General features: G+C 38.8%; 4 protein-coding genes across 5 annotated transcripts; 2 read left to right on the plus strand and 2 right to left on the minus strand.

The window, feature by feature from the left end:
- Positions 1-1,518: 1,518 nt before the first annotated feature.
- dhrs3b (dehydrogenase/reductase (SDR family) member 3b) lies at positions 1,519-10,615 on the minus strand. The gene is made up of 6 exons (XM_084394437.1): positions 8,953-10,615; positions 3,586-3,729; positions 3,186-3,305; positions 2,731-2,969; positions 2,034-2,159; positions 1,519-1,915 (listed from the first exon to the last, which is right to left on the minus strand). The coding sequence occupies exons 1-6, from the start codon at positions 9,145-9,147 to the stop codon at positions 1,831-1,833; spliced, it is 909 nt and encodes a 302-aa protein (XP_084250563.1). The 5' UTR covers positions 9,148-10,615; the 3' UTR covers positions 1,519-1,830.
- Positions 10,616-12,932: 2,317 nt separating this feature from the next.
- On the plus strand, positions 12,933-14,954 carry aadacl4 (arylacetamide deacetylase-like 4). Of its 2 annotated transcripts, XM_084394439.1 has the most exons (4): positions 12,935-13,182; positions 13,569-13,794; positions 13,885-13,948; positions 14,048-14,954. In XM_084394439.1, exons 1-4 carry the CDS (start codon positions 12,958-12,960, stop codon positions 14,829-14,831), a joined length of 1,299 nt encoding a protein of 432 aa, XP_084250565.1. In that variant the 5' UTR covers positions 12,935-12,957; the 3' UTR covers positions 14,832-14,954. The 2 variants fall into 2 exon arrangements, with proteins under 2 accessions (XP_084250564.1, XP_084250565.1); XM_084394438.1 differs by having other exon boundaries at positions 12,933-13,182; positions 13,885-14,954.
- A 411-nt stretch (positions 14,955-15,365) lies between these two features.
- On the plus strand, positions 15,366-21,305 carry cfap107 (cilia and flagella associated protein 107). Its single transcript, XM_084395940.1, has 4 exons — positions 15,366-15,770; positions 17,230-17,340; positions 17,728-17,902; positions 19,644-21,305. Exons 1-4 carry the CDS (start codon positions 15,660-15,662, stop codon positions 19,898-19,900), a joined length of 654 nt encoding a protein of 217 aa, XP_084252066.1. The 5' UTR covers positions 15,366-15,659; the 3' UTR covers positions 19,901-21,305.
- A 763-nt stretch (positions 21,306-22,068) lies between these two features.
- On the minus strand, positions 22,069-24,545 carry klhdc7a (kelch domain containing 7A). The gene has a single exon (XM_084395939.1). It carries the CDS (start codon positions 24,456-24,458, stop codon positions 22,188-22,190), a length of 2,271 nt encoding a protein of 756 aa, XP_084252065.1. The 5' UTR covers positions 24,459-24,545; the 3' UTR covers positions 22,069-22,187.
- Between the last annotated feature and the right edge of the window lie 3,170 nt (positions 24,546-27,715).

Here is a 27,715-nt window from a genome sequence, read left to right on the forward strand (position 1 = left end):
ATTTGTGTTTTTGCCATTTTAATAGCTTTTTTTAATTTCTTTTTCTAAATATTTCTGCTTTATTTCATGTTTTAGTAGTCTTAAAGTTCTTTTTATTTCATTAGGCTGTCAATATCTTTTTTTTTCTTTCATCTAATATTTATATTTTATTTAATTTCAGCTTTATTGATGAAAATGATTTTTAATAGATTTAGTTTTAGTCAATAATAAAACCATTGGTCAGTGTCTAGTTCATTTTCAATGGGAGACATGCGGAAAACGGTCAAATGTAGGCGGTTTTGCTGTCGGTGCGCAAGCGCTCACCCAAAGTCCTGCTGCTTCCACAAGCACAGCTCTTTGTGGAAGCCGCTGCTAAAGATAAACATATTTGATATTTTTGTTTTAACCAATTAACAGATTATTAACAACCAATCATATAACAACATTTCACTGAGCTCATATCAGTGTTGAAAACATGATGAAGATCGTTTTAAATGTGTAATGAAATCGTGTGAGTGCACAAGTTGGTTTACCAAGTAAAAATACAAATTACGTGCAAAATGTCATGTAACAGTTGTCACATTTAACTGACATGAAAACTACACTAGTCATATTTCCATGAAATGATAAATAAATATGATTTATTTATTTCGTTTTTAGTAAATACAAATCCACTGAGAGAGAAAGTGTCAGCCGGGCGATTCCAACGCTTACCGCGTGGGAAAGGGCCTTTATTGATTTAATTAATGTAATTAATAAATACAATTAATCTATGTTAAATATGTAAATAAATATATTAAAATTAAATTAATTCATATAGACGTTGTATGGGAAGGTATGATTAATTTGCACCTTTTTCAATATTTCTTTTTAATTAGCATGTTGAATTGAAAAAAAAAACTGTAATTTAAATATGTTTCTAAATCAACAGCCTTTACAAAATAGCCCCTCAGATCACATCATGAGTGCAGTGCTTTCACTGCACGAGTAATTTTAGCAAGGCACATGTGTATTTTTACACAACACAAGAGCAACAGTGGAATGGGTTTGTGGTTAAATATTTCCAGCTTGCCATAAAGCAAGCCCTGTGATTTTTCCCTGGTCTCCCTGTAACTTTGTGCTTTCAAAATGTTGTACTTTGTTCTGAGAACAGTTACAATCGAGCCAAACCTTCAACACAAAGATAAAGTCTGAGGTAACTCAAGCCCTGCTTTGAAAATAAACCAAGCTCACATCTTTGTTGTATCTTCTCAATAGAGACAAGACTAGGAAAAATGAAGCAAAACATATCTGACTTATTTCATTTCTTTCCGGCAGCAGCACGGTGAATGTTTCTGACAGGGGAACGAGTCAGCGCACGTGCTAGAGCACCAGGTCAAGCCTGTTGTGCTGGTGAGAATGAAGTGCTGAAGAGGCATTCACCGCTTGTGGGACAACACAGACTTTCCAACTGTATAATGCCCAGGGCTAGTCTAACTACAGCTTTACTTTGTGAGCCTGGAATTCGCTGATTTTAAAACATCCCAACAGAAGACTTTTGTATTTAAAACTGCTTTTTATTCAGATGCTGTATTTACAGTGACAGTAATTAAAAGGTGATTGATAAAAACTTTAAAGTACGCATACAGTACAGCGTTCGATTGAGGCTTTTCCTGTCCATTCTGTGTTTATCCAACAATTCAACCCACAGGTCATTGATAATCTTAAAATGGTCCTGGAAATGAGGCACTATGTGCTGTGGCGTGCCGCCTGTTTCTTCTAACTCATTGCTTCTGGAATACTCCATAAGAACTCCATAGCTGTTTGACTATAAAAACATGTAACACTTGGAACGTGTCGTTTCCAGACCTCTCATGTCCGTCCCTTGAAAGTATTCATGCAGGTGTAGCTTCCTGAGAACTTGTGGATTTCTTCAAGGGCACTCTGCGGTAGCATACTGTTTGATGGGTAAAACAAAGTGATTAAATGTAATGAATGAGGGTTTCCGAAACATATTTGCTGAAATAATTTGCTTTTGAAATACAATTTTATTAGTAAAATGAATCAGACTGTACCTTTTGAGGATAACGAGTGCATGCATGGTCCAGGGTAAGTAAACAAAAGCTGTATTGGTCCTAACAGCATCCACTGTTCTCTGCGCTACCACCTCTGGCTTTAGAGGAGGGAAGAGTTGGGGAAACCTGCAGAGAAAAACCCCAGCTAAATACACTTGTGTTTGTTGGTTGTAACACTTACAAATATTGTATTTGTACCATTGTATTACATTTAAAGGTAGGTGGTCCAGCACTTTATCCATTGGGAATTGATTGGATCATGAAAAGTGGGCGTCACACACCAGAATGAAGCCAGACCAAATGTTAGTTTGCTAAAACAAAGGCTTAAAAGCGATTTGGCTTTTGGTCAATATTATAAAAAAAGTCTGACTAAGTTGCCTTGGAGGAAAAGCTAATTATTGCATTATGATGGAAGATTATGAAGAAAATTGTTTTGGAATAATGAGAAATCATTCAAAATAAGACCACAACCACGCATTAGCAAAGTAAATAGATGTCACATTGACGTAAAAATACTTGAAATGATGTTCCAGCCCATTTTACTTACTGCCAACTGAAACAGAATAATCAAGAGAAAATATGGGGCGGAATTTTATTTTAGCCATCAACCATTTTACATGATTGTGGAAAAGCTGCCTATATGAGTGGTGTTTTTCATAGTTGATCCAGTTGTGCACAATTTAATACTTCAGCTCACCTGACTCTCATGCCCTGAAACATTTCAGTGTTGGTGTGGAACGGGAGGACAGTGGTACAGCCCACGCCCGGGCAGTCCAGCAACCCCAGAGTGAGGCTTTCCATGAAGGCTAGTGATGATGCTTTAGAGGTGCAGTAGTCTATAGCACCAGGGATGGGTGACAGAGACAGGATGGAGTTTACACACACAACATGGCCGTTTTGCAGTTCCAGCATACGAGGCAGGAAGGCTTTTGTGGTCTGTGGATAAAAGGATTATTAAAAGTTGAATTAAATCTCTGGAAGTAGGCACTTGGAAGAAAATGCTGAACATTTTTCATTATTGAACATAATATGTAAATGTCTGCATGAAACCGAAAGTTTGCAATCATCTTCTCTTCCCTATTGTAACGCAAGCAAAACAGCTTCTCGAATGAGAAAAAAACTATTAGGACGGGACTTGATTTTTGTACTTACCCAAAACTGTCCCATTGTATTGATGTGCTGTGACTTCAGAAGAGCATCATCATCACTGTCCAGCAAACTCTTCCCATGCACCACTGCAGCATTATTCACTAGAATGGTAACATCTCCCACCTACCATCAGAACAAAATACCCACTGTGAGACATTCTTTCCAAAGCAGATTATTCGTTTTCCTTGATGGCTAGTTAGCTCAGCCATTCTGCTGGGCCTTATCTAACCCAGACATTTCATGCGAGGTGTAATCTCTATCCAGACTATGGGGGTGGAAGGCAGCAGAGCTGAGACAAAGCCAGCACTGGGGTTATTAGAGGTTATTAGAGTCAACCAGTTTGAACTAATCTTATTATAATCATATTAAGAAACTCCTCAGGGTATGATATTATGGGGCATACCTTTTCTCTGACAACCTTGGCTTGCTTGTAAACTTCTTCTCTGTTGGCCACATCGCAAACAAAGTAATGGCATTCTGTCCCCATGAGGGCGATCTCCTCGCACGCCTCCTTCAGACATTTTTCCGTCCGGCCCCACAGGATTAGCTGTTTGGAGATAGGGACCAAAGGTCAAAGGTGAAACAGAACAGAAAACCGTCCAGAAATATAAAGGTTTACAAAACATAAACAGTGATTTATCTGCCACACTGGCAATAAATCATCTTTCTGGAAGCAAAACCATACTAGGTCACTGTTCAATAGCGCAGATAAGTGCTTAGTCATGAATTAGTGTCTCAAAGTAAATTCAATTTGCCTGAAAGTATTTCATATTGTCAGTTCTTGTGCTTGAATGGTGTCTTACCTAATTTATCAAGTCTTGTTCTTCAATTTGGGTGTATACTTGTAAATACAAGAGGCTATGTGGCCTATATTCATGCCAAAACTTTTGACACAAAAAGCATGAGTCAGAATATAATCTGTTTTTTGTATTTCATTATGTCCCTTTTAAATTAAAAACACATTTACTTACTTATTTTAAATCAGAATTATGCAAGTGTTACCCCAAAAACTTGATCCATTTCTGAGGAATATATAGCACAGCACCAACATGTGAAACATAGTAGTTATAGTAAGAACAGAAGAGGCCATTTCATTGAAGGAACAGTGGGGCTATTTTTCACAGGCCACTATTAGTTTGGGAAAGGATTAAGAGAGATGACTGCATGAATGGATTGGCTGGGACAGGGAACATGGGGGGCAGTGATTGGTCAATTAGATTTTTCAGTCTGAGAGGTCAAGAGAAGGTAATGAAATCAGTGATGCTGCCTCATCTCTCACAGACAAATTCTCATAAAGATTACACAGCCTGCTGGGCGTACAGACCCGGCCATTTTCTGCTTCAACAACCACATAACAGTGTGTGCACATAGTGTGTTGGTTATCTTGGCTATCCTTTCCGTACATGTTTGGCTGCAGAAGTTAGCTAAATATCACAAACCTCTCTTTGGGGGCATGCTCATTTAGAAAAAAATATTTATTATTAGCTCTGTTATAGTTAAAGTGCTATTTGTATATTTATATACTATGATGGGATTATTAATATGTTGAATTAGTTTTATTTTTATATTTGCAATTTTTATTTTATCTTAAGTTTTAGTAATTTTATTATGTGCCTTTGCCATTTTTATGATTTTTATTTATATTATATTTATATTTCATGTTATTTTATTTGAGCTTTATTTCAATTAACAAAAACAAATTTGTAATATTTTTTAGCTTTAACAAAAACATGTCCAGAGTAATTATAATTAACTTTATATAACAACAATAGAGGTCTATTGTGTTGTGCACAATACGATTCCACACATAAGTAAAAATATGAGTGAAATCTGTGAATATATCACAGACTTGTGGAGAGCTAACAAGCTCCAGAGTGCCATTATTGTGATATTTTATAACAATGGCCTGTGAAGGGGACTTGGCCTTGCCTGCCATTAACATTAAATTTGATTAGAGCCGAAATATTGTTGTCAGCTGAACCCAGGGTCTATTTTGAAGCTTTTCCTCTTAAAAAGCCTTGTGTTTAACAGCAAAAACTTACTGAAAAATACTGAAGTGGACAGTAACCTTGTTCACACTGCTGGCTGATTGTGAAGAATGATACACGTTCATTTGCACGGGTGCCTGTAATTGGTCCAGTTATGTTTTTCTCTTTTTAAAAGGGTTTGTGGAAATTCCCAGTCTCTCTGAGCATGTGGTGTGTTCATTTCATTAAGTATGCATTTCAGCCAACTCCTATGTGGAAAAGTAGGCTCAATTTGAAATGTGAAGATATTATTATTCAACAAAAATGTAAGACTATTGTACTCAGTGCTTTTCTAGCTAAATTCTTTCTACTCAGATAACAATGTAATGCTAGCCATCCTAATTAACCTAAAGAAATCTCTATCAGAGGTGTTTGCTGATGAATTAGGCCAAAGATGGTCTGATCTGCAGGTGGTTTCACCTCTTTGGCCTAATGGACGTTTATTTGATAAACCTGCCTGTGTGTTTGTATGGGTCTGCTTTATATGCATGGCCTTTGAGCTAATTACTGGGAAGGTCTTGATTAAGCTTATAATAGGATTTCACAACTATCTTGATATTTCTGTCAGAGAACAAGAGCTCACAAGGTGGTCTCCCATACAATCACACTATGAGCTTCATCTGCACACATCACATTTACAAGTCTTATCACTAAAGTCCTTAGAGTAGCAATGGTTGAGTGCACCGCATTAGCATATAATATGCGAAAATAAGGAGCAAACAAACCGTGCTTAATCCGGTCCTGTGAGGACACATATTGTGTTTCCGTAGAGATAAACACACTGTGTATGAAACGCTTATGGAGGAGCATAAAATCTATTGTTTAGGTGAAATGCATGATAAAAGACCAGTAGTTTCACCGATTTGCACGCTAAAGGCCTGTTCACACCAAGAATGATAACTATAATAGTGTCCACATCAGTGGGAAATACCATTCTGTTTATTTAAGCACACTGCAGTTTTGGTGTCTGCCGCTTTAAATGCTCGAGCTCTTTAAAGCAGGATGCATTCTGATTGGCTGTCAATGTTTTTATCATTCATCAGCTGGAAAAAGTCATTCTGAAAGTGAGGTGTTATTGTTATAATTGTAGTATGGACTCTGCTGTTCTTTTATATTTAGAAAGATGTTTTAACCTATATCTTTATTGCTATATTAAGGCAACATCTACATTAATTCATTTCAAAACGCTCTCCGTACACAATCATTTTCAAGCGTTTCCTACAAGTTTGCATTCTAGTTTGTATTCCACACTGAAATGTCGAAAAATGCTAAAATCATCGTACTGTGCATGAATAAACACGTCTAGGTTTTGCTGCAGGACAGAAATGGCGAGAACATTTTCTGTCAACTTTGCAAGAATGTATTATGAAGCAACACTGTGAAAGTGAACAGCACATAGCAGAAACATACTGGCATAAACATAGTTATCAATCGGTACAATATGTGTCACATGACTAAACGTCAACGTTTTCAAATACTTCTGTTTTCACAGTCCACACTACAACGCAAAATGTATCCAGTTGCAAGAGCGTCTTAAAAAGCTCAAAAACACAGTCTCAGTGAGAACAGAAGGCGAAAAAGATGCGTTTTCAAATGGAATAGTGTAGACGTAGCCTAAGTAATCCACTTTGCTCCCATCGGAAAGGGTCTGTATGTGCATGGGGGCACAAGGAGTTCAGGAGGCAGTCGCCTGCCGCTGTCTAATTAGTGTGGAGACAGAAGGGTCAGCCACAGGGCACTGCCCAGCTGGGAGCTGTATGGTCCCTGCCACCCTCCCCCGAACCCATACACATACAGAAAGTAATTTACATAGGGCTCACTTCCTTCACACTTCCTTAAGCCATCAGCCATGGGACCACATGGATGGTCACCGTCACCGATGATGGTGCTTCTGTAACGTCCAGAATTCTTTTTCTTGGTTCTTCAAATCATCGTTTTAGGGTTTGGTTAGCGGGCGATGATGTAACTTTTGCCGAATATTTCCAGTGTTGAATTACCATGCAGTAAGGACTTGCTGACCTCTTGGACGCCATAATAACGGCCTGCTTTCTGGAAAATTACAACCCCCACTTAGAGGCAAGGGTGGTCAAGTTAACTCCTACCCTGTTCATTTATGATTCATGCCTTTTTAGCATTCCTTAAGAATGGGCTAACTGTGAAGATTGTCACTGCAGGTGTCTTTTCCAGAGTCTTCACACCTTGACAATGGCTAACAACGGGGTGTTGACAAGCACGGTGGCTTCCTTTAGCACACTGCTGCAAAGCTGCTTCTTTCAAAGACCTTTGCCCTGTGATGAGGTAAAAGGTGACTTGTGTCAGCGAGCATTCAGGGATCTGAGGTCTCCGAGCTGTTTGCCGTGTGAGGTTTGCACTGTGAGGTTTGCACTGTGACTTTTACACTGGGGTTTTATTTAGCCCCATACACACAAGCTTGTCTGGGGGGAAAATGCGTTTAAATCAAAGCCTTGGGTGTAACGCCGCCAAGCATTGGGGCCCCTGTCACTGTGGTTACAGAAGTTATTAAGCTCTGTTTATTGCAGTTGGGCCACTGGGTCTATTTATAATGCAATGTCTTGTGTGGGTGAGGCAGCTGAGACATTTCTTCCCAGCTCTTGACTTTCAGCACACATCACTCTTATTTGCAATCTTACTGCTGAGACACAAAAACATTAGCCTACACTACTGCCAATGTGAGATATTTAATTAAGCCATTAAATACTGCTGATGGAGCTCGTAATACAGTAAAAATTCATAAGAAAGGTCAGACATCTAATCTTTAAAGCATTTAGCCAAGGTCAAAGTTACTGGCACCATGAATTTCTTGGGTCACTGGCCTCTGTAGAGGGGTTTCCACCCAGACCAGTGTAATAATTTGAACATGAGAGCTGTCAAAGTTTGAAAGAAGGCTGTTTTTTCCCAAAAATAGCTGTTTGTTAGTTGACCCAGTTTGTTGTACAAGTTGAACCAGACATTGGGATCCAGCTCTACATTTCGATTGGTCTGTTGACCGTAGGGGTCATGACCTATGCACTGTTAAGACAATGGGTTTATGAAGAGGACATTATAATGTCTCTAGGGAGAGGAGTAGCCCGAGTGAAAAAAAAAACAAAAACAAAAAAAAAACTTAAAGTTACTTACTTAAACAAAGCATAGCCTACTTAAACATAGTTTCTACAGTTACGATTATTACAATAAAGCTGCACTGTACAATTGTTTTCATCGTTGTTGAAACAACTTTGTTTCCATTACTTATTTTTTTTATTTATATTCTTCATCAGTATAATTCAATTCAGGGAAGTGCAATGTACTTGCATCATTTAGATTTAACTTTTTATTTTATTTGAAATAAATGTATTTTTTTTACTAAAGGCTGATATGTGCATATAAATGACAATTACGATTTCTTGATAGTAACATCATTAAAAATAAATGGCTAAATAATGTGTTTATATTGATAGTTTATTTATTTAATAATTATTTTATGTTTTTGCCAAATACAATATTTTATGTATGTTTTGTACAAATAATGTACAGTGATGAAACTGTTTATTATTAAATGATTAAAAGATTAAATTAGATGATTAAAATGATCAGTCATACTGCCAGAAAGAGAAAGAGTCAGACCACCTGATATTGAAACTATGGGCTATCTACTAACATTGATACTATTTATAAAAAGTGTTGAATAGAAATATTACGCAGCAATATCTATGACCAAGAGGAATGATACATCATGTTTTTACCTTTTTAGCTCCACGCACGGCGAACTCCTTAGCCAGGTGACGGCCAATGCCCCGTCCGCCACCCGTGATAAGCACCACATCTCCGGTCAGATCTCTCCGCCTGCTCGGTAAGACCCAGCACACAGTCGCCTTGACAATATAGTAGAGTATCTGAATAGGTAAGAGCACAACGCAGCCCAGCGCCTTCAGATCCATTTCACTCCGTCTCAGTATCCGCTTATCTCAGTTCTCGCATGGAACAATTGCTGAACTAATTGAATCCTTGCTCGGAGCGATTACCTTTACTCCTATTTATATGAGTGGATAAGACAATTTGCCTTATTTTGCAGCGCTGACGCACACTAAATAGATTGAAATGCATCTATCTACCACAATCCAACTCAGTTAATGTGTGCCTCGGCGGAATATCTGTCATTTTGCGCACCTTAATTCCACATAAACTCTTTATCCACGGAGCGGTTTTCTTGCTGCGACAAGTGTGCGCTGCTGCTTTGAACCGGAGACGGAGCCCTGTCGCGACTGACAGCGGCCAGAACCCAACTATGACGATACCTCAGGTCTGATAGGGGTTTTAAAGAGACCATTTATCTTGATTGACAACTGGAGGACTGACAGAAGTATTATCAAACGTTGGCGACGTGAGGGTTCGTTTCTTTATGACGTTAAGTCCCCTCCCCCAGAAGTGGTACCACAGGCAATTTCGTTGCCTCTCAACCTGTGCTTATTGTAACTAGTCGTGGGGATTTTCATTCATACCAGTGATTCAGACCTTTTGAATCGGTTCACTAAATTGACATTTATCATTCACCTTATGTGAAGCTGCAGTCCGCAGTTTTTCCCTCTTTGTCGCCATCTCTGTTCGAAATCTGCAATTGTTATTCGCGGAATTCTCAACTTTACGTAGGTTGTGCCTCGGCAGGGCACAGCGCGGATGAATCCAATGTTTTGAGGAGAATGTGCGGCTGTCAATCACCGCGCTGGTGGTGTGGATACTGTCATTCGCAATCACAGATTCTACTTTTTGGAAATATGACCAACATAAGAATTTTCACCGGAAAATGTCGTCTGAGCAAGTAAGCAACATCCACTTTTGTTCTGACCAACTAAGGGGAAAAAAGCATTGCAGTAAATCGCGCCGATTAAATCTAACGATCGCTTATATATCACGTCAAACCGTGCAAATTATACTTTGTTCTCAAATTGTTAATGTTAACAGCCATCAGCATTGCCTGACTACATTTAATGCCCTTCAGATATTTATCTTTGTTTTCGCATGGGCCCATTGCAGTCTTTTTTTCTCAGAAGTCTTTCGCGTTTTGCGTTTTGCAGCGGGTGAATCTCCAGTTGTCACTGGTGATTGTCATTTGAACCTTTCTGGATCCGCCATCAAATTTATATAAATCTCCACCTCCAACTTCCTCACAGGCAACATAGCCTACTAGCCGAGACACCTTCTTTATGTGTACAGATGTGACGTAATGGCGCAAAGACATGCTCAAATTTCCCACGCAAATCCACCAGTACCACAAGCTTACCGTTTTGAATCGAGCTAAGGCAAGCAGATAGTTTTGAACACTGGCTGGTTATGTACTTGCTCAAAAATTTATTTGGGATAATTTTTAACCCAAAAAAGCTACCGACTGCAGCTTTAATTAGATTCGACTCTTACAAAATAAATAAATAAATAAATAAAACAACGAAACGTGTAATTTTCTAATAATTTTGCGTGCAGGCCTACTTCTGCTCTTCCCGGGGAAAGAAAGCCAGTAATTTTCCTCTATTTTACTGGGCATGACTTTAATCATTTGATAAATAATAAATAATGAACTTACGTCATTTTAATTGTGCATGGTCAGCATTCATATTCTCTTCTTCTTTCGACGTAAACTTAACGAACTGGACGAACGACTCGTTCAATCGGTCAGCAGATATACAGAAACGAGATGATCTAGTTCGGTTCGTTCACTTACAAGTTTTTGAGTAAAATGATTCCTTGACATGAAAGATTAATTCAAAACATATCGAAACGCGATAATTAATGCTCTTTTTTTATCGTTTTGTATTGTTATATGTGATTGCAAGAATCACTGGGTTGGCTTTTTCAGTTTAACAGCCTAGTTTTTAAAGTGCTTTATTCTCTTGTGACCGAATTTGACACTGTTTCAATTCAAAACGCTGCCAGCTAACACAAGTGTCAACACGGCAGAGGACTTGTTGAACTGTCTAGGAAAAAATTAACCAGTTTGTCAAGACATGTTTGTATGAACAGAAAATATATTTCAGTAGGCTATAGCATGGCCTAGGCCTATACATTATAAATGCGAGGCATTCCTTACCTTAACCGCAAGGTGGTAAACAATGGGCGGGCCTACGGATATTATAGTGTAGGCCTATTGTAATATATAAAAAAAGAAAAGAAAAGAAAAAGAATGGTCCTAACACTAAAACCTTTTTCTTTTTCTTTTTTTTGGATACTTAATATTCCTGTCATTTATTTTTATTTTAGTTATTATATTTAGTTATTTTTTTTTATGGCATTGATAGTGTCAACAGCTGTCAAGCTACCTTTTATTGTAATAATGATGACTGTATTTTGGTTGCAATACTGTATGGGTTATGAGATAAATTAAACTGTTGGTAACGTTTGTAAAAGTTGGTTTGTAAAATAAATGTTACTTGTTCCCTATTTTTTCTTTCTGAATTCAAACTCCTAGGGTTTCAAAGTCCACAACTTTTTCAGTGTGGTGTGTGTGTGTGTGTATGTGAACAGGTGTTTGGTACTGTTTGCACTAAATGTTGTTACACTTGGATCTCCTGTTGCTGGTTTCAGTCCACAGTGCTCAAACTGGAAGGATTCCTGCAGACCAGTGCACCTCCAGAACATCGAGACCTTTGTAAACGGCTCTTAAATTCAAGCAGTAAACCCAGGAGCCGTTGTGGAGATTCCAGACTGTGATTTTTGGCCTGGCCTCTGCTTCTACTGCTTAAAAGCTGAATAGAGGGCTGCTCAGACCGGACTGGTTGAAATGCAGCCTCACAAAGACTGCTTTGTGCTATGATGTGCCTCTTAGTAATGGCCCAGCAACTCTCAGAGAAGGCTTAATGGTTGTCTGATGGGAGAAAAAGCATGTTCCACTTAAATTGGTCCATTTCTGGATCTATTGATCAAACACAGGCCAAAATCACAGATGCTGATTTGATTTACTGTATCGCAGAATACTGTAAAACTATTACCCTCTGTTTTTATTTGATTATGAGGCTTTATTTCATCTTCCACATTTTGTTGTGGAAATATAACAGCACGATGATGCTCAACACAATGGCTTTTTCTTTTCAGTTAGAGTGTCACTGCCATCTACAGATCAATAGTGAAAGTTCACTAAATAAATCGAATGTATTCTCAGTGGGGGCCAAAGTACTAACATTGCCTGTCATGGAAAATAGTTCTATCATTAATTCTCATTTGCATAGTAATAGGATTAAAGGAACTAAGTTATTTTCCAGTTGGTGAATATGCAGTGTTTTGTCTTCTCTAAATCCATGTCGCCATCAATTATCTCTATGTAAACAATCAGCCAGCATATTTTCTTGTTCGTTTTTGATATTACTAATTAGCTGATGTGTTATCTGTTCAGTTGGAATTGTGGGGATAAGGCATTTGTCAGGATCGCCAGATTAGATTTCCTTTTATTTGTAGACTTTATTTGTTAGACATACTATTTGTTAGGATATAAATGTGTACAGTGCCATTATGCTATACTATCATTTAATTAGCCAGCCACTTAATATAGGCACCCATAGTTAACTTTTTTCTGCTGACATTATTTTTGCAATCTCACTGTATTATAATCATAACCACCATTATCCTGCCACAAAAAGAGACAAAAATCCTGTCTCAAACTTCAAAAATCAACACTTGACCCATCCCAGTTCTGTGTGAAACCTGTAGACTTGGCAACCTTGGCTCTCCTTCACTTTATATCTGCAATAAAAGTGGGAGGGAACATGTATCTTGAACATTTATTGCTTTGTGTGCAGCATATTCAAACAGCCATGTACAGTGCAACTGCAATTCTGATCATTGTGTTCGCAGCTTTGTTTGCTGCTTTTTGTTTGTTGGTAGTTGTCCTAGTATACTTTGAGCTGAGAAATTCAGATATTCCTCCTGGAGTTGCTAATCCTGGGAAACTACATGCGATCCATTGTGCGTATGTTGGGATAAACGTTGTGGTGAGTGTTCATGCTGTTTGTGTTGCATTCGCTGGCAAATCCAATCATATTGACCCATTTCTTGTCAAATTCTAAAAAGGACTAACGATAGTTATGTAGGATATACTCTCATTCTGGAATATTTTAGCACAAAGCCTTTTTTAGTCATATTAAAGTGTTCTCTTCAGTAATGGCTGATGAATTTAAACTGGGCATAGCAAGTTCAATATAATGTTTTTCTGTAATCACTAACTTGATATTCTCTCAAGGGCAAAATAGAGCTTATCTCAGAACATGTTTACCTCATTCAAAAGGCCAAGTTGAGTTCTTTACCCCCTGAGTGACTCATTTAATGACATGTGAATATTATGAATTGGCATATCATTGTCAACAAATCTCTTTTGTAGGGCCAAATTCTGGAGCGATTGGGGCTGTGTCATCAGATGAATTTCACACGATGGTGCAGATTTTTTATCATGGCCAGAAAAGGGCCAGTGCCCCACGGGCTTCGTATTAAGGACTTGACCTTCAGTGGAGTTCCAGTGAGGGTGTATGAGCCTACAGCTGCCTCGGGAGAGAAAAAAAGGGGCCTGGTTTACTTTCATGGTGGCGGCTGGATGTTTGGCTGTATTGGTAAAACTCTATATGCATGCATAGACACAGTATAATACTGTTGTGTTGATGTTTTAAGTACTGATGTTTTAATTGTTTGTCCTTCCACAGATGATTACGATGAAGTGTGTCAGTATATATCACTGGAGAGTGACACCACAGTTGTTTCTGTTGGGTTAGCTGACTTGACATACTCAGTTTTATTTATAAATTCTGTCCGGTTGAATTTCATAATCTTGTTCTGTCGTTTTCCTTCTCTGTTTCCCATATTTAGTTACCGTCTGGCCCCCGAGCACAGGTACCCTGCCCACTTGGACGACTGTGAGGTTGTGACTCGCCACTTCCTGTCAATAGCGGCAACCGATTTCGGGGTGGACCCACGCAGGGTGGCAGTTGGTGGGGACAGTGCAGGGGGGAACCTGGCAGCCGCTCTCTGCCAGAGGCTGTCGAAAACACAGGATGGTCATCTGCCATCTCCCTGTGCCCAGGTTCTCATCTACCCGGCTCTGCAGATGGCAGATTTCCACCTGCCCTCATACCAGCAGAACCACTCAGTGCCCATATTGTTCAGAGGCCGAACGGTGTTCTTTTTCCTGCAGTACCTCAACGGGAATACTTCTGTGAGCCAGCAGATTCTGGAAGGCAAGCATGTTCCTGCCGAGCTAAAACGTCACTATAAGAAATGGCTGGATCCAGATAATCTTCCACCACAGTTTAGAAAGGGAGCCATAAGTCCGCCAGTTATCGCAAGCCACGATGCTGACGTCTATCACATCATCAAACAGGGCCTAGATCCAGAGATCTCCCCTTTACTAGCCAATGACGATGTTCTTCGCCTCAATCCGCCCACCTTCGTCCTGACCTGTGAGTTTGATGTGCTGAGAGACGATGGCATTCTGTTCCAGAAGCGACTGAAGGATGTAGGAGTGGATGTCAAGTGGGAGCATCTATCTGATGGCTTCCATGGGATCATCAGCTTCTTCAACCAAGGCTGGTTGACATTTGAATCCTCTCAAAGGGGTATGGACAGCATTGTAAGATATGTAAAGACTCTCTGACTGGGAAGTCAAAAGATTGGTCAGAATGATTTAGAATATGGCCTGTTAAAAAAAAATGTAACAGTCTGGTTCATTTGATTGTAGTTCTCTTCTTTTTCATCATTAAATCCATTAATTACACAATCTTACCTTTGTCTTGTATACTTTTTTCTTCATATCAAAGTTTGTAAAGTGATTCTGGTTGGTTTGGTTTATTTATTTATTTTTTAAATCCCTATGGGAACAATGAATAGGAAAAATACTTCTGTAACAATGGCCGCTGATCAAGTGTTGCACTCCATACCAATTTTCTCCTTGAAAGATTCATTGTCATCTAGCAATATTCTGTGACTAAACCTAGTATGAAAAAGCAGTCACATTAGATTTATCCAATCATTTTTTATTTGATTTGCAATGTTTTTGATTGATGTAAGTGTTAAACTGCTTTTGTTATGTACAAACAATGCTCAATTTGTCCATTGAATCATGAATGCTATTTCAGTATTGTGACACACTTAACATTCCTCCCACATCGCATGTCCCTTGTACAGCCTCATTTGTATGAGACTGCAGTCTCCTTTGGTGCTACAAGTGAAGCTAATTATCATCATTCAGAGTGTTAGTCAGCATTTGCGTGGTGCGTCTAAAGGAATCTGATGAAACTTCTTTTGCAGCAGCTGCTCCTTTGTATGTGGCAGCAGTGGTGTTTGGTGTGTCCATGGCAACGGAACTCTAGAATGTCTCCTGCTTTGGTGATGTCACGAAGGAAGCCTGCATCATAACTGACCATCTAACCATGTTGGAGGTTTGCAGAGTGTGAAGTAGTGTTGTATTTGAAGTAACTACGGCATGCAAAAAATGGAAAACTCTCATGACAAGTGGAGCCAGCCTGGTTGGAGAGTAGAGCAGAAGTATAGCAACAAAGTACTCATTGGTAATTGGGTGGAGGAAAAATTACAAGTAGGTATATTTTTTATAACATTATTGTGTTGTGTGGGTATTCTTAACTGATGCTAAATATCTTTATGCACTAGTATGCATTACTTTTACTATTCATAATTTATAGTCTATTAACTAGTATGCTATTCTGAATTTAGTTCTTTGAATTAAGTTTCATCTCGATACACCAAGGCGCATGCAAATTAAAATTCTAAATGTCTTATGGACAGTATATCTGATCCAGGAACATTGCATAGGGGTTCTTGACCAAAGGCCCAACTATTTTAAAGTTGACATTAAACGGAAGTTCTTCCATATTGTGACTTGTATCTGAGAAAAACAGCTTTGTGAATGAGAAATGGAGTACGGCAGTACTTGATTTTGTCCATCATGAATATTGTCTGGATATTTTGATGATTGCTGTGATCTAATGCTCTAAACACTGGTGACTTTAAAAGTCTGCAATGACATATATCTTACCAAGAGTCACTTTAAAAACCCAAAGAGCTGCAAATATCGAACCTAACTTTCTATTGAGCGACTACATCATCAAATACTCGCAATAAATGTAAATGATTTAGGGGCCGTTTACACAACACCGTCTTCAACTAAAAACGAGAAACTTTTTATGCGTTTTGGTCGTTCATTTCATTTTTGGGGGCATGAAAACAAACTTTTTAAAATAGGATCCATGATTCAAGTTTTTGAAAACGATACCATTATCATAGTGTAAACTACAAAAACACGAATTTGTGAAAACGGTGACGTCATGCTCATGCGTATTACATGTTCAGTCTAATGGCCAAACGTGTGAAACTAATGTGTTAAGGCGTAATCGCGTGTTTAGTTAGTTTCACACGTTTTTGTCCTTTTGGCCTTCCATAATAATACATCGTCTTTAGTCGTTTTCATGGATCTGTGTGAAGGGGTTCGTTTTGAAAACGTCATCTGTACGTGAAAAGTACATCGTTGTCGTGTAAATGTACCCTTAGTGAGGATCTCATGAAAACTGTTGACCGAGTTTTTTAAAATTGGTTTGAATTTGAAACCAATAATTTAGTTTCTAGGCAATTCAAATCCAATTTTATTAAAAGTTGCCGATTTATTTTAATATTACATAAAAAAAATTTTTTATAACATACACTGGTGATTATTTAGAGACAATTTCTAATCACTCTCGTTTCGAGTAGTTAACACACTACTTAAGCACTTGTCAGACTGCAATGTTTAAACCCTGAAAGGGATGCAGTTCTTCAGACAGTGCTCAGATCTATGCAAAAGTGATTAGCGCCGCTGATCAGCTTGGTCAGCACAGACTGGAGGCAGACAAATGGGATTGATGCAAGTCGTGCTGCAGTCCCCTAGTCAGGAACAGACCTGAGAGAGCACATCTGCGATCAATAAGGGACCGTGAGCTCTGCTGAGCGTGGGATTTGTTTACTGAGTGTTTCAATGTATGTGTGTGTGCGTGGTGAGACAGTTCGCTCGAGAGTGCAAGACAGCAAACAGCACCAACAGGCTGGACTACACACCCCACATGTTGCACAGGCCTGATGTTGCCATGCGGCGAAAGGCTCTTCACAGATCTGAGGTTTGGGACAAATCCAGCAGTTCATGCATCATTTACCAAACATCATAAACACACCAGTGGGTAAATCATGTTCGGTTTTGATGACAGACGGCAGGCATACATAGATGTGAAACTCCAAAATATCATATTGGAGCTTTGAACTATCACTGCAAAACTGTCACTTGAAGAGATTACAAAACCATAAAGAATGATTTAACTTTTAAACTAAGTTGCAAAAACAATAAGAGACACTTCTTTGCATGCTAATGCAAATTTCACTTTGAATTTGACTAAATATTAAACATGCTATACCTATTTTAAGCATTGTAGTTAGCTGTACGTTGTAAATGATCTTCCTGTCCTTCACTGGTCTGATAAACCGTGTCCATGGGTTTAATCCATGCTTAGGGTGTTCCCTCAAGGCTGTTACTTTCTCATCATGACGTCCCCTCCTCCCACTACCTGGTGACACTCTATGATGAGTCGTACGGGCGGCAGGCCTCCTCCTCTCTGCCCACACTGCGCTCCTGGCATTCTGACAAACTGGCCTGGGTCCCGGAGAGGTCAGACCATCCAGTCCAAGGTATTAAGCATTCCTTTCACTCCAGATGGGGTTTAATGCAGTTCGGCCAGCGTTTTGAATTAATGTTGGAGACCATCTCTGTAAATCATCGTGGATATCAGTTATTTTAATACGTTGGCTTTTATTATTAGTCCAATGTCTTTATTTTTTTATTTTTTTTTATCTGAGCAGAGAGAGAAAATAACAGTGGCAAATGTGCATGAGAAATTGATGTCTGATATTTTTTCAGTGGGTGATTTAAATCAATAGTTTAAATAAAAAATTAAAATTGTCATCATTTACTTACTCTCGTCTCATGTTGTTTCAAACCTGTATGACTTAATTTCTTCTAAAGAGATTTGTAGCTACCGACTGCTATTTCTACTAATGATGCTTTCGAGCTTTAATAGTGCTTTCCCGTTTTTTTAAAAGTAGGCCTAGTGGGGGATGAAGAACAGAAATCAAGTACTTGAGTAAAAGTATGATACCCTAATAAAACATTACTCCAGTAAAAGTACTCATTTTAAATTTTACTTGAGCAAAAGTACTTGCTTTAGAATGTACTTAAGTATTAAAACTAAGTAATGATCAATGAACCGTGTTTTAATTTATTCTTTACAGCACTAGTCAGTAGTCTGCACTAATAAGAAAGATTAATGCGGACATTTAATAGGCCTATGCAGGCTATTGATCTGCAAATAATCAAACTTTTTTTTTATCACCAAAACTTATTATACAATATCAAAACATTAAACTTCAGTATACTAAAATATAAATTTAAGTCACTTATAATTCAAGTGTACAAATGTGCAGTCATAATTTACAATAATCAATACTAAATAGTAACTTACATTTCGCGCCATCAGTTGCACGATCTGATATCCCGGTTCTTGGCTCATTTTGACCGGATCATTGAATCAGTGAGTTGTTGACTCAAGAACAGCTGCAATCAGATCAGTCAGATTTACAAATTAATTGTTCAGTGTAATTTGTGAGCCAATTCATCAGGTTCATTGGAAAGAATCAGCTCGTTCATGAATTGGATATGGCGTCTAAAAGGAGGTGGCGATTTCTTCAGTTCGAAATAACGAGGAATGTTATGTCTGATTAAGTACATATAGGCTTACTTGAAAAAATGTACTTAAGTAATTTGAGTAGGCCTATCATAAAAGTGATTCTCATGACTCATAGCTCTGTGTGAGGAAATGATTGAAATTAAAGGTGATTTACTCAAAATGATCACTGTTATTATGTTCTTATCTTTCTTTTGAGTCATCTTTTCAATTAATCAACTGATCCACAAAAATGAATTGTACTGGCCAAGTCAAGTTGCTGACTCGATCCAGTTGCAGCAATTAACAATTATGTAATTAAAAAAAAAAAAAAAAATTCCCAAAGAGTGTTATTTTAGTAGCATATTATTTATACATTTTCTCATTTGTCATTAAATATTAGGCTATTATTTAGGTTTATTTTTATTTCAGTTTTATTTCAGTTTATGTTTATCTCCAGCTCATAATCTTATTAGTGCTTAAACTTCAGTTAGTTGCCAAGGCTACATTACAAATTTTGAGTTTGTTTTTCATCTAATATTTATATTTTAATAAATACAAATGGTTTTAATAGTTTAAGTTATTGATAATAACCCTTCAACATTGCTCTTTTTATTGAGTCATTTCTACTACTGTTTGGTGACGCTAGTGGCACAGAAACGACATGTTTTATTTTCCATGCCTCTCTCTGTTATTTTTTTTACACACAGGCCCCCCAACTAAGTTTGGCTTGGCGGAATCTTGGCGGGCTCACATGCAACAACAGCGAGCAGTTGTGCCCACACTAAGTGTGTATAAGGCTTCATACCCTCTGCACCCCATCAGCACCTTCTGTCATTCTCGCCACGTCAGCATGCCCAAGCGGCTCTCCAGCAGTCAGCACCCTGCCAACCACAGCAACATGGACCTGGCACTGAAACACAGACCCTGCAGGCAGGTCTCCAGTAATCCAGCCAGCCTGCTGTGACCCTTACCCTTTGTCTCTCACCACCTTCAGCCCTCCAGTACCACACAGACTGTGGTCAGAGAGGGCTTAGACTACCTTATTTTATTGATCAGTGACTCTTAAAAACTGAATGAATAGGAGCATTTTGGTGTTTTTGAACCAAGACAAATAAAAAAGATACAATACTGCAATGTGGTCCAAACGGTACAATTCAAATACGTTTAGAATTTAAGTGAAAGTGACATCCAAAGGCCAAGTATGGTAACCCATACTAGGAATTTGTCCTTTGCATTTAACCAGTTTGCTGTGGCACCCGGGGAGCGATTGGGGGTTAGGTGCCTTGCTCAAGGGCACCTTAGTCATTTCCTGCCGCTATTGAGAATCGAACCCGCAACCTTCAGGTTACTAGACTTTCTAACCATTAGGCCATGACTTCCCCATTTAATGCATTCGTTTAATATTACATCATATTTTCTGCATGTCAATTAAAGTGAAAACTGAACAGAAACATTAACATGACTTTCCAAGTGTCTTAGTATTTGGTTTGTCCCATTTTTATATTTGAATGACAGCAGCAAGTTAGTGTAAGACCTGAGGATCCTGTTTTCCAGCATGATTTGAGATTGATCTAAAGAGCATCTTGTGCTTCCGTGGAAGAAAGAACATCTGAGTTTACATGGTCTCAAACTTTTGAACCCCACTGAAATAATAATGGTCTATCAATATTTAAGACCGTCATAGATTTTTCCATCTGACAGACTGTTCTTTCTCTGCTTACTACTTGTTGGTGTGTATTTGCAGGTCTATTTTTACGCAGTTCACTGTGAGCTTTTGCCTTGTTAATAAAAACCCTGCAAATTATATATTTTTTTTCACAGTACTCCATTATCATGCGCACGCAGAATCAACAGTTCATTTGGACCACAGCGCTAGTTCAGATAGCCGAGTCATTTATCGACATTCTAAAGGGACTTTCATAACTCCTATCTCATTAAGTGTTTAATTATGTTGAATCAAAGTGTTTAATTACACAGAATCAGATGCTATATTTGACGTCCAACCATCTGTGTTCACACTTCTCCTGCTGTGTAGGTTTTATCCCACTGTGTTCTTCTGCTAGCCTTTGGAGCGTTCCAACTATGTGTCTTTTTGTGTTTGTCACTGACTGTTTTTGTGGCGTATTAGTTCTGTTGAGATTCCATCAGACCTTGAAATCTCCCCCACATGATGGTGCTAGAGTTACACATTGAGAGCAACGATACATCACAGGGAATTGCATCACAGCACACTCTCCTCTGCATGCCACCTTCTTTGATCACATATGCATTCTCGATTGTCACGGTGATTGTATTGAATACTTTGTTTTTGACAGCATAATTGCATTTAAATTTAATTAAGATCCTGGTCATACAAGCACCTCCTGCTGCACATTTTGTCAGAACTCATTACTTATTGAAGTCTAACACAAGAACCAAGACTTATTATAGATGAAAGAATTTTATTCCTAGTTCTTCAGAAGATACAGAAATGTGTTTGAAGAGGCAAAGCATTAGGTTCTTCTTTCCTTACCCTTTAAGTCATTAGTTCTCCCTATAATGTTTAATGGTATACGCACAAAAAAAAGATAAACTTTTCCTGTGGACTGTCCAAAGTGTTTCTGTGATTTGCAAAGAATCATAAATCCCATTCTCATGACTACAAGATTTGTGGAAATGTCATGAAAAAATACAGTAAAACTAAATATAATACAACCAATAATTTACATGACATCTTATCTAAAAATATGCTGGTATCATGTAAGATTAATCCAGTGTGATATGCAGAGAAAACAACGTCAACGTCAAAAAAATTTTAAAAAAGAAAGAAAAATAAAAAGCTATGCATATAATTATCCAGCTTACATAAATTGTAGTAATGGCAGCCATTCATGTTGTTTATGATGCCATCTCCGCAATTGCAGTTCGGCTTTATTCTACACACAGTATTGATTAGTTAAAATTAGCCAGTGTTTCAAAAGCGGTATATTTACTGAAACATTTTAAGCACTTGCACAAGACATTTCCATGATTTAAAGGTTGATTTAGACATCAGGCCCAAAACAAACAAATAGCCTTTACTGCGACAGCAGATTTATTGATCAGTAAGTGCTGTGTAATTCTAGCTGAACAATAATTCAATGTAATAGCCTTGATATTTTATCTCAATTGCCACTAATTGGGGAAAAGTACATTCCTCTAACATGTGCATAATATGATCCTGATTGTTTGCTCTTACCAGACAACTTCCGACTCGAAAGGTCTGACCTTATTTAAACATGAGTTTGTTGAGTGGTCCTGTCGGGCAGCACAAGGATGATTGGAAACAAAATGCCTTTAGCCGGAGATACTACTTTCAAATCTTGTGCAACAAAGCTAGGAGATACCTCATCTGCAAGAAACCTCAAGGTAAATTGACGGCTTACGCAGTAGATAATGTTGTCCATAGTCACACATTGAAAGGCAGTGCAATGGGGGAGACGTATCGAGGAGCATTCGTACCACAGTCGGGCCACCGCGTGGAAACGATACACACTGATACCCAGAGGACTGATGTCGAAACGGTACAAGAAGTTTCTCACAGCCACAATTTCTGCGGTCTTGTCCTTACTACCCACAATCATGCTCTCTCGCCATGTGTTTGTTTTGGGATTGTAGCGCAAGAGGGTGTACCTCAATGTGCCCCCTGCAACAAACAGTTCATCATTGCAAGCTGTGGCCCGGTGAGCTACGGCAAACGTCTCATTAGGAAGGGGTGCAACAAAGGTCCATCGGTTTGTCCTGGGGTCGTAGCGCTCAACTGTTGATAGGCATTCCCCTCCAATGGCATAAAGATGGCCCTGCAGAGCCACGAGTTTGCAGTGAGGCCTTGCCTCATTCATGGGGCTTATTTCACTCCAAATTGAAGTCATTGGATTGTAACAGTACACTTTCTTTGAAGGGGTCGCTTCACGGTCCAGCCCTTGGAAACCCACAGCGATAAAAAGATAATTATCCATGGTGCACATGGCACAACCTTTAGATAACACCTCCTGGGGAATGTGGGAATGAAGATGCCATATGTCCTTATAATCATCGTAGTAATACATACCGCTGGATGTCTTAACTGATTCAGACTCTAAATCTGTAGACTGTGACAGACATTTACTCCAGTCCGGGGACTCCATATCTGCAACCACTAACCACTTCCTTCCTCTCATGCGTTGTGTTTGGATGTGATCACGCTCCCCTGCTTTCAGCCTGCCAAAGAGGCCTGGGTCTCTGAGGACCTGGAGGTAATTATCAGACATGACACGGAGAGCAGCTTGCTGAAGGGCAATGTGACCGTGTTTTTTAGCAAGTGTTAAAGTCTCCAAGCAGTTGCCTAAATCGAGCTTTCCTGCTAGACTCTCGAGTTCTGCATTCCCCATGTTCTCTGGAAAGTGTAAGAATTTTGCTCCGGCGACAGTTTCGACTTGTGGTTCCTCTGGCGCATCCGGGTTTGCTATATCAGAGTCTAACAGGCTTGAAGGGATGTCACTGGGTTGTGCTGGAGAACAGCTGCAAGGTGTTAAAGCCCTCTTTGTGGGCAAGGGGATTGGAAGCTCTGAGTCAACGGCAGCAGCAAGATAGCTGTCTTGGCGGATGACTACTTGCCTGCGGTACCTCACAGTCTCCGGTTTGAAAGCTGAGGCAGGCTCGTTAGTAAAACGTGAAGTCATTTCAAGATCTCTCATCATGAATCTAGAAGGTTGTGGACTTGGTGATCGGGAACGGTACTTGAAATTGGGGAAGTCCAATGATTGTGATTTAAACAAAGTGCTGCTTTTATTCTGACAATAGACTGGACTGACAGACCGGGTGCGGCTTAAATCTGAGATGAAATGAGAAGAGGACTCTATGTAGTACTCATAGATCTTTCCATGGATGCCTGTCCTACAATTCTCTTTCCCATCCAAGATAAGGTCAGCATTCTCTACTTTGATTTCTGCTTTTGACTGAAAACTCGAGAACATACCCTGATGGTCAAGGTCCTGCCTCAACTCCCTGCCAACACCTGTACCAGCTTCCAGCTTCTTGACCAGGCACGGGGATCGCCGACCACTTGGACTTTCAGGACCTTTTTCGGCTTGATCAGGAAGTTGTAAAGTTAACCTTGGTTTGACATTCTTTGCTTCAATTATAGCCTCAGTTGTGTTGCTTGTACCTGTAGGTTCCTCTTTTGCACAGTTGTGCATGATTTCAGGGTGAGCCCTTTCCAGTGCAACGTTTTTAAGGCTTTCTTGCAAGGTTTTCTCTGGAGATGGTTGAAAATGATTTTCCCTGTCGTACACTTTTGCCGATTCACTCTGTGGTTCTTGCCCAGTACTGCAGTCGCTGTAGCTTCCTCGGGTGGCTTGCGCACCCTTTTGTTGAATTCTTTCACTTTCCTGCCTTCTGTTTCGTGCCCTGGAATTGTAGAATCTAAAAATCAAGGAAACAAATAGCATGGTGGCCACAGACAGAGTCAATTTGCCCAGGAGCTGCATGTCAAAGTGCACTCCGAGCAATTCTGCAATTTGCATCTCTGTAGTGAAATCTATGGTGGTCCGCTGGACATTGGATTTTATCTGAAGCCTCTTCCCTAGTGTATCCCAGCCAGTGTAGGTTGTAGTTTAGTTTCTGCAAGCAGAAGCACACTGTCAGCTTTCTCTCCTCCCTCAGGGTGACTAAAAACCTGATATGTACAACAAGAGCATTTGCATCCTGTGTTCTCTAAGGGCGGGGACCAGTATCATTCCACCTGGTGCAGGTGATCGCTATGAAAACACATCATCAGACTAAGGTTTTGGAAGTTTATCTAACCCCCTACTTTGCTCCAAGAACTATTGACAGTATGCAATACAAACTTTCAAAATGTTATCATTTTCATTTTTTCCAGTGCAGAAAAAAAGTACAACCCACCAAAACAAAACATAAGACATGCAAATTACATTGCAAATGGAGTGATGACTGTGTTAATACCAGCATATCTTGTTTTAACTGGTGATATGTCTATATAACTATGAAAATAGATACCATACCCTGGCTATTGCAAACATAATCAGTGAGAATGGTCAATGTAATTTACTTAAGAGGTGGAGTTGGCTGATATACTACACAAATTACAATCATAAGACTACATGACCAGGATGCTGCTGTTTGTACAGTAAATGCTGAGGATCAAAGTTCTTTTCCATGAACACATAACAACAGTGTTGCTGATTAGCAAGGCTTTGAGAGATGATGTGAGGTAGCTTTGCATTCGCCAAAGGCATTATTTGCATGCTCTTAAAAAAAACACTATGTAAAATGTAAGACATCATAACCTGTAATGCCAACAACTGTAATATGGTTGACTTGCCATCAGAGAAAATTATCAGAATAGCCATAAACACTTTCCTAGGCTGAATGCTGTTCTTGTGAGACACAGACTTTGTTTTGCTATGTGATAGCTGTCTTGTAGCGGCACTAAGGAAACATGAACCAGCAAGCTTACTCCTGAATAATTGACAGAAAAGTCACAAAGGTCCACTACCCCTCTGCCCCTTCTATCATGTGTCAAGTGAAGAGTTTTGGATCCGCAGACGCAATAGATTTGGCAACATGCTGTGGAAAAGAATTGTGAAATAAATAATAGACTGAAACTCATAGTGAGTGTCAAGTTAATGTCAGACCAAGCTAATCCAGATGTACTTTAGCCTTGTTGTTGATAGTCTGTGCCAAATTAATTTGTACTCAAGGGAGATACCTTCCTGGCTTGTTACAGCACAACTATTGCAACCTAAACATATGAATTACAGAAGATATAATAGACTATGCCAAGACATCCGTAATGGATTCCTGGTGATTTAATTTTCTCAAGCAACCCAAACAAAGTAAATCACTACTATTTCCTTCCAATTTTTAACAGCATGAGAATGAGTCTTCCGAAAAAAAAGAAAGAAGAAAAAAAGAGATATTAAAATCCAGTTTATAAACTTTCATTACTCTAACTGACATATTGATTATTAATTTTTTTTTAATCAAAGAAAAGTTCCAGAAATTCCTGAAGATCAAATCTCTCAGAAGCAGCTGAATATATAATATTCATTTCAAATGATCATGAGTGAAACATTTTTAAGTTTTAAGACAAAATCAATATAAACATTATTATTATTATTTTAAAAGTAGTTGTGTTATAATCATTTTTCCAATAAACATGGGAAGTGAGACCTAAAATAGCAAGGGCCTATCTTCCTGATTTTATTAAGCCCATAAAACCACCTGTCCCACCTAGGCTTTAGACCTAATCCTTTAATACATGGTGTGTCTAGAAAAGCTTGAACTGCAATTCATGTGAATGTAAAAAAGGAAAGAGATTACTTTGCATGAGGACATCCAGAGTAAGTCAGGGTGGCAGAGGACAAACCTAAACAAGACCATCAATGGCTGAGCCACATTCATAGCTGAAATATTTTTCTCTAATGACTTCCATCTCATGAAGCTTGGGAAAGAGTTTTTGGTTTATAAAGGCAATCAAGACTATTTACCATTGCATGTTATATACAACGACAGACAGACAGACAGACAGAGAGAGAGAGAGAGCGCTAATCAAATGAAGGGTAAGAACATGCATAATATTGTGTTACACCCTATCCTTCCATCATTCATTGTGGAATCACATACAATGAGATCCAACAGTCTGAGACTACTAAAGAACATACTCTTTTCTTTTTTTTTGTATTTGTTTCTCCCAAATGTAAATCATTTTTCATTTTAAATTGTACATACATTTAAATCGTGGGCAAACAAATTCATTAGATACTGGAATAGGTTCATATAAAAGTGTTGGGCTGGATCATTGTGCTTTTGTGATATATAGGTCCTGTCTTCCACAATGCAGCTGCTGAAAGGCACTTAGACAAACATGACTCTGGGAGCTGAACCTGATATAACAGAGAAACACAGTAATTGACATTTTCACAATTCATAAAAGCAGCGTCAAATTGGTCACATAACTTATAATGATGATGATTATTTCATTATATCACCACATTAGCCTGACGTCGTCATACTCAGATTCTAGTCAGAATGTGAGTCTGATACTTCTCCATAGAGATTTGATTATGGGGCGTGTCTCAACCAAACCAGAAAAAAAAAAAAACTCTGCACTCAATTGGATAGACCTACAACCAATCAGAGCAACGGAGTAAATGACGCATGTTCTTCATTCATATTTTCAACCAACAAAATGTCGCGGCTCTCTGTTCCTCTTTTAAAATGAATGCGCTGTCGATATAACAGACGCGATGGCGGAATCTACACATGATGTTTCATAAACAAAGTTCGGGAGGAGCACGTACAAATAATCAATCCAATATCAACTTGTCATCAAACAATACCATGTCTAATGTTACCCTTTCTATCAGCATGAGGAAGCATATTCACTCTGTAAACTTACCTAACACTCCTTGACAGTTTTTCAGCATCCCTCCACCACCCTGAATCCTCACTCTTGTCTTGTTCTCTCACAACCAGGAATACGGGGGAGTATGGCTACCGAGCCCAAAGCCCTCTCCTCGGACAGCACGTCATATACGCATTTATTCTATCGACTTATTTGTGTGAAATCTTATATACGCATTTATTCTATCTGACTTATTTGTAAATGTGAACTCGTGAAATCTCAATTCTCCAGCAGCAGTCGTCTTTGTTGTAAACTAATTCAAATCAAGCGCTCTTTGGTGACGTGGATGATTACGTTACCGTTGCTCATCTGTCAATCATCGTATAAAGCCCGCCCTGACAATTTGATTGGTCC

The sequence above is a fragment of the Rutilus rutilus genome (assembly GCF_951802725.1).
Source record: "Rutilus rutilus genome assembly, chromosome: 22".
NCBI classification, from domain to species: Eukaryota; Metazoa; Chordata; class Actinopteri; order Cypriniformes; family Leuciscidae; genus Rutilus; species Rutilus rutilus.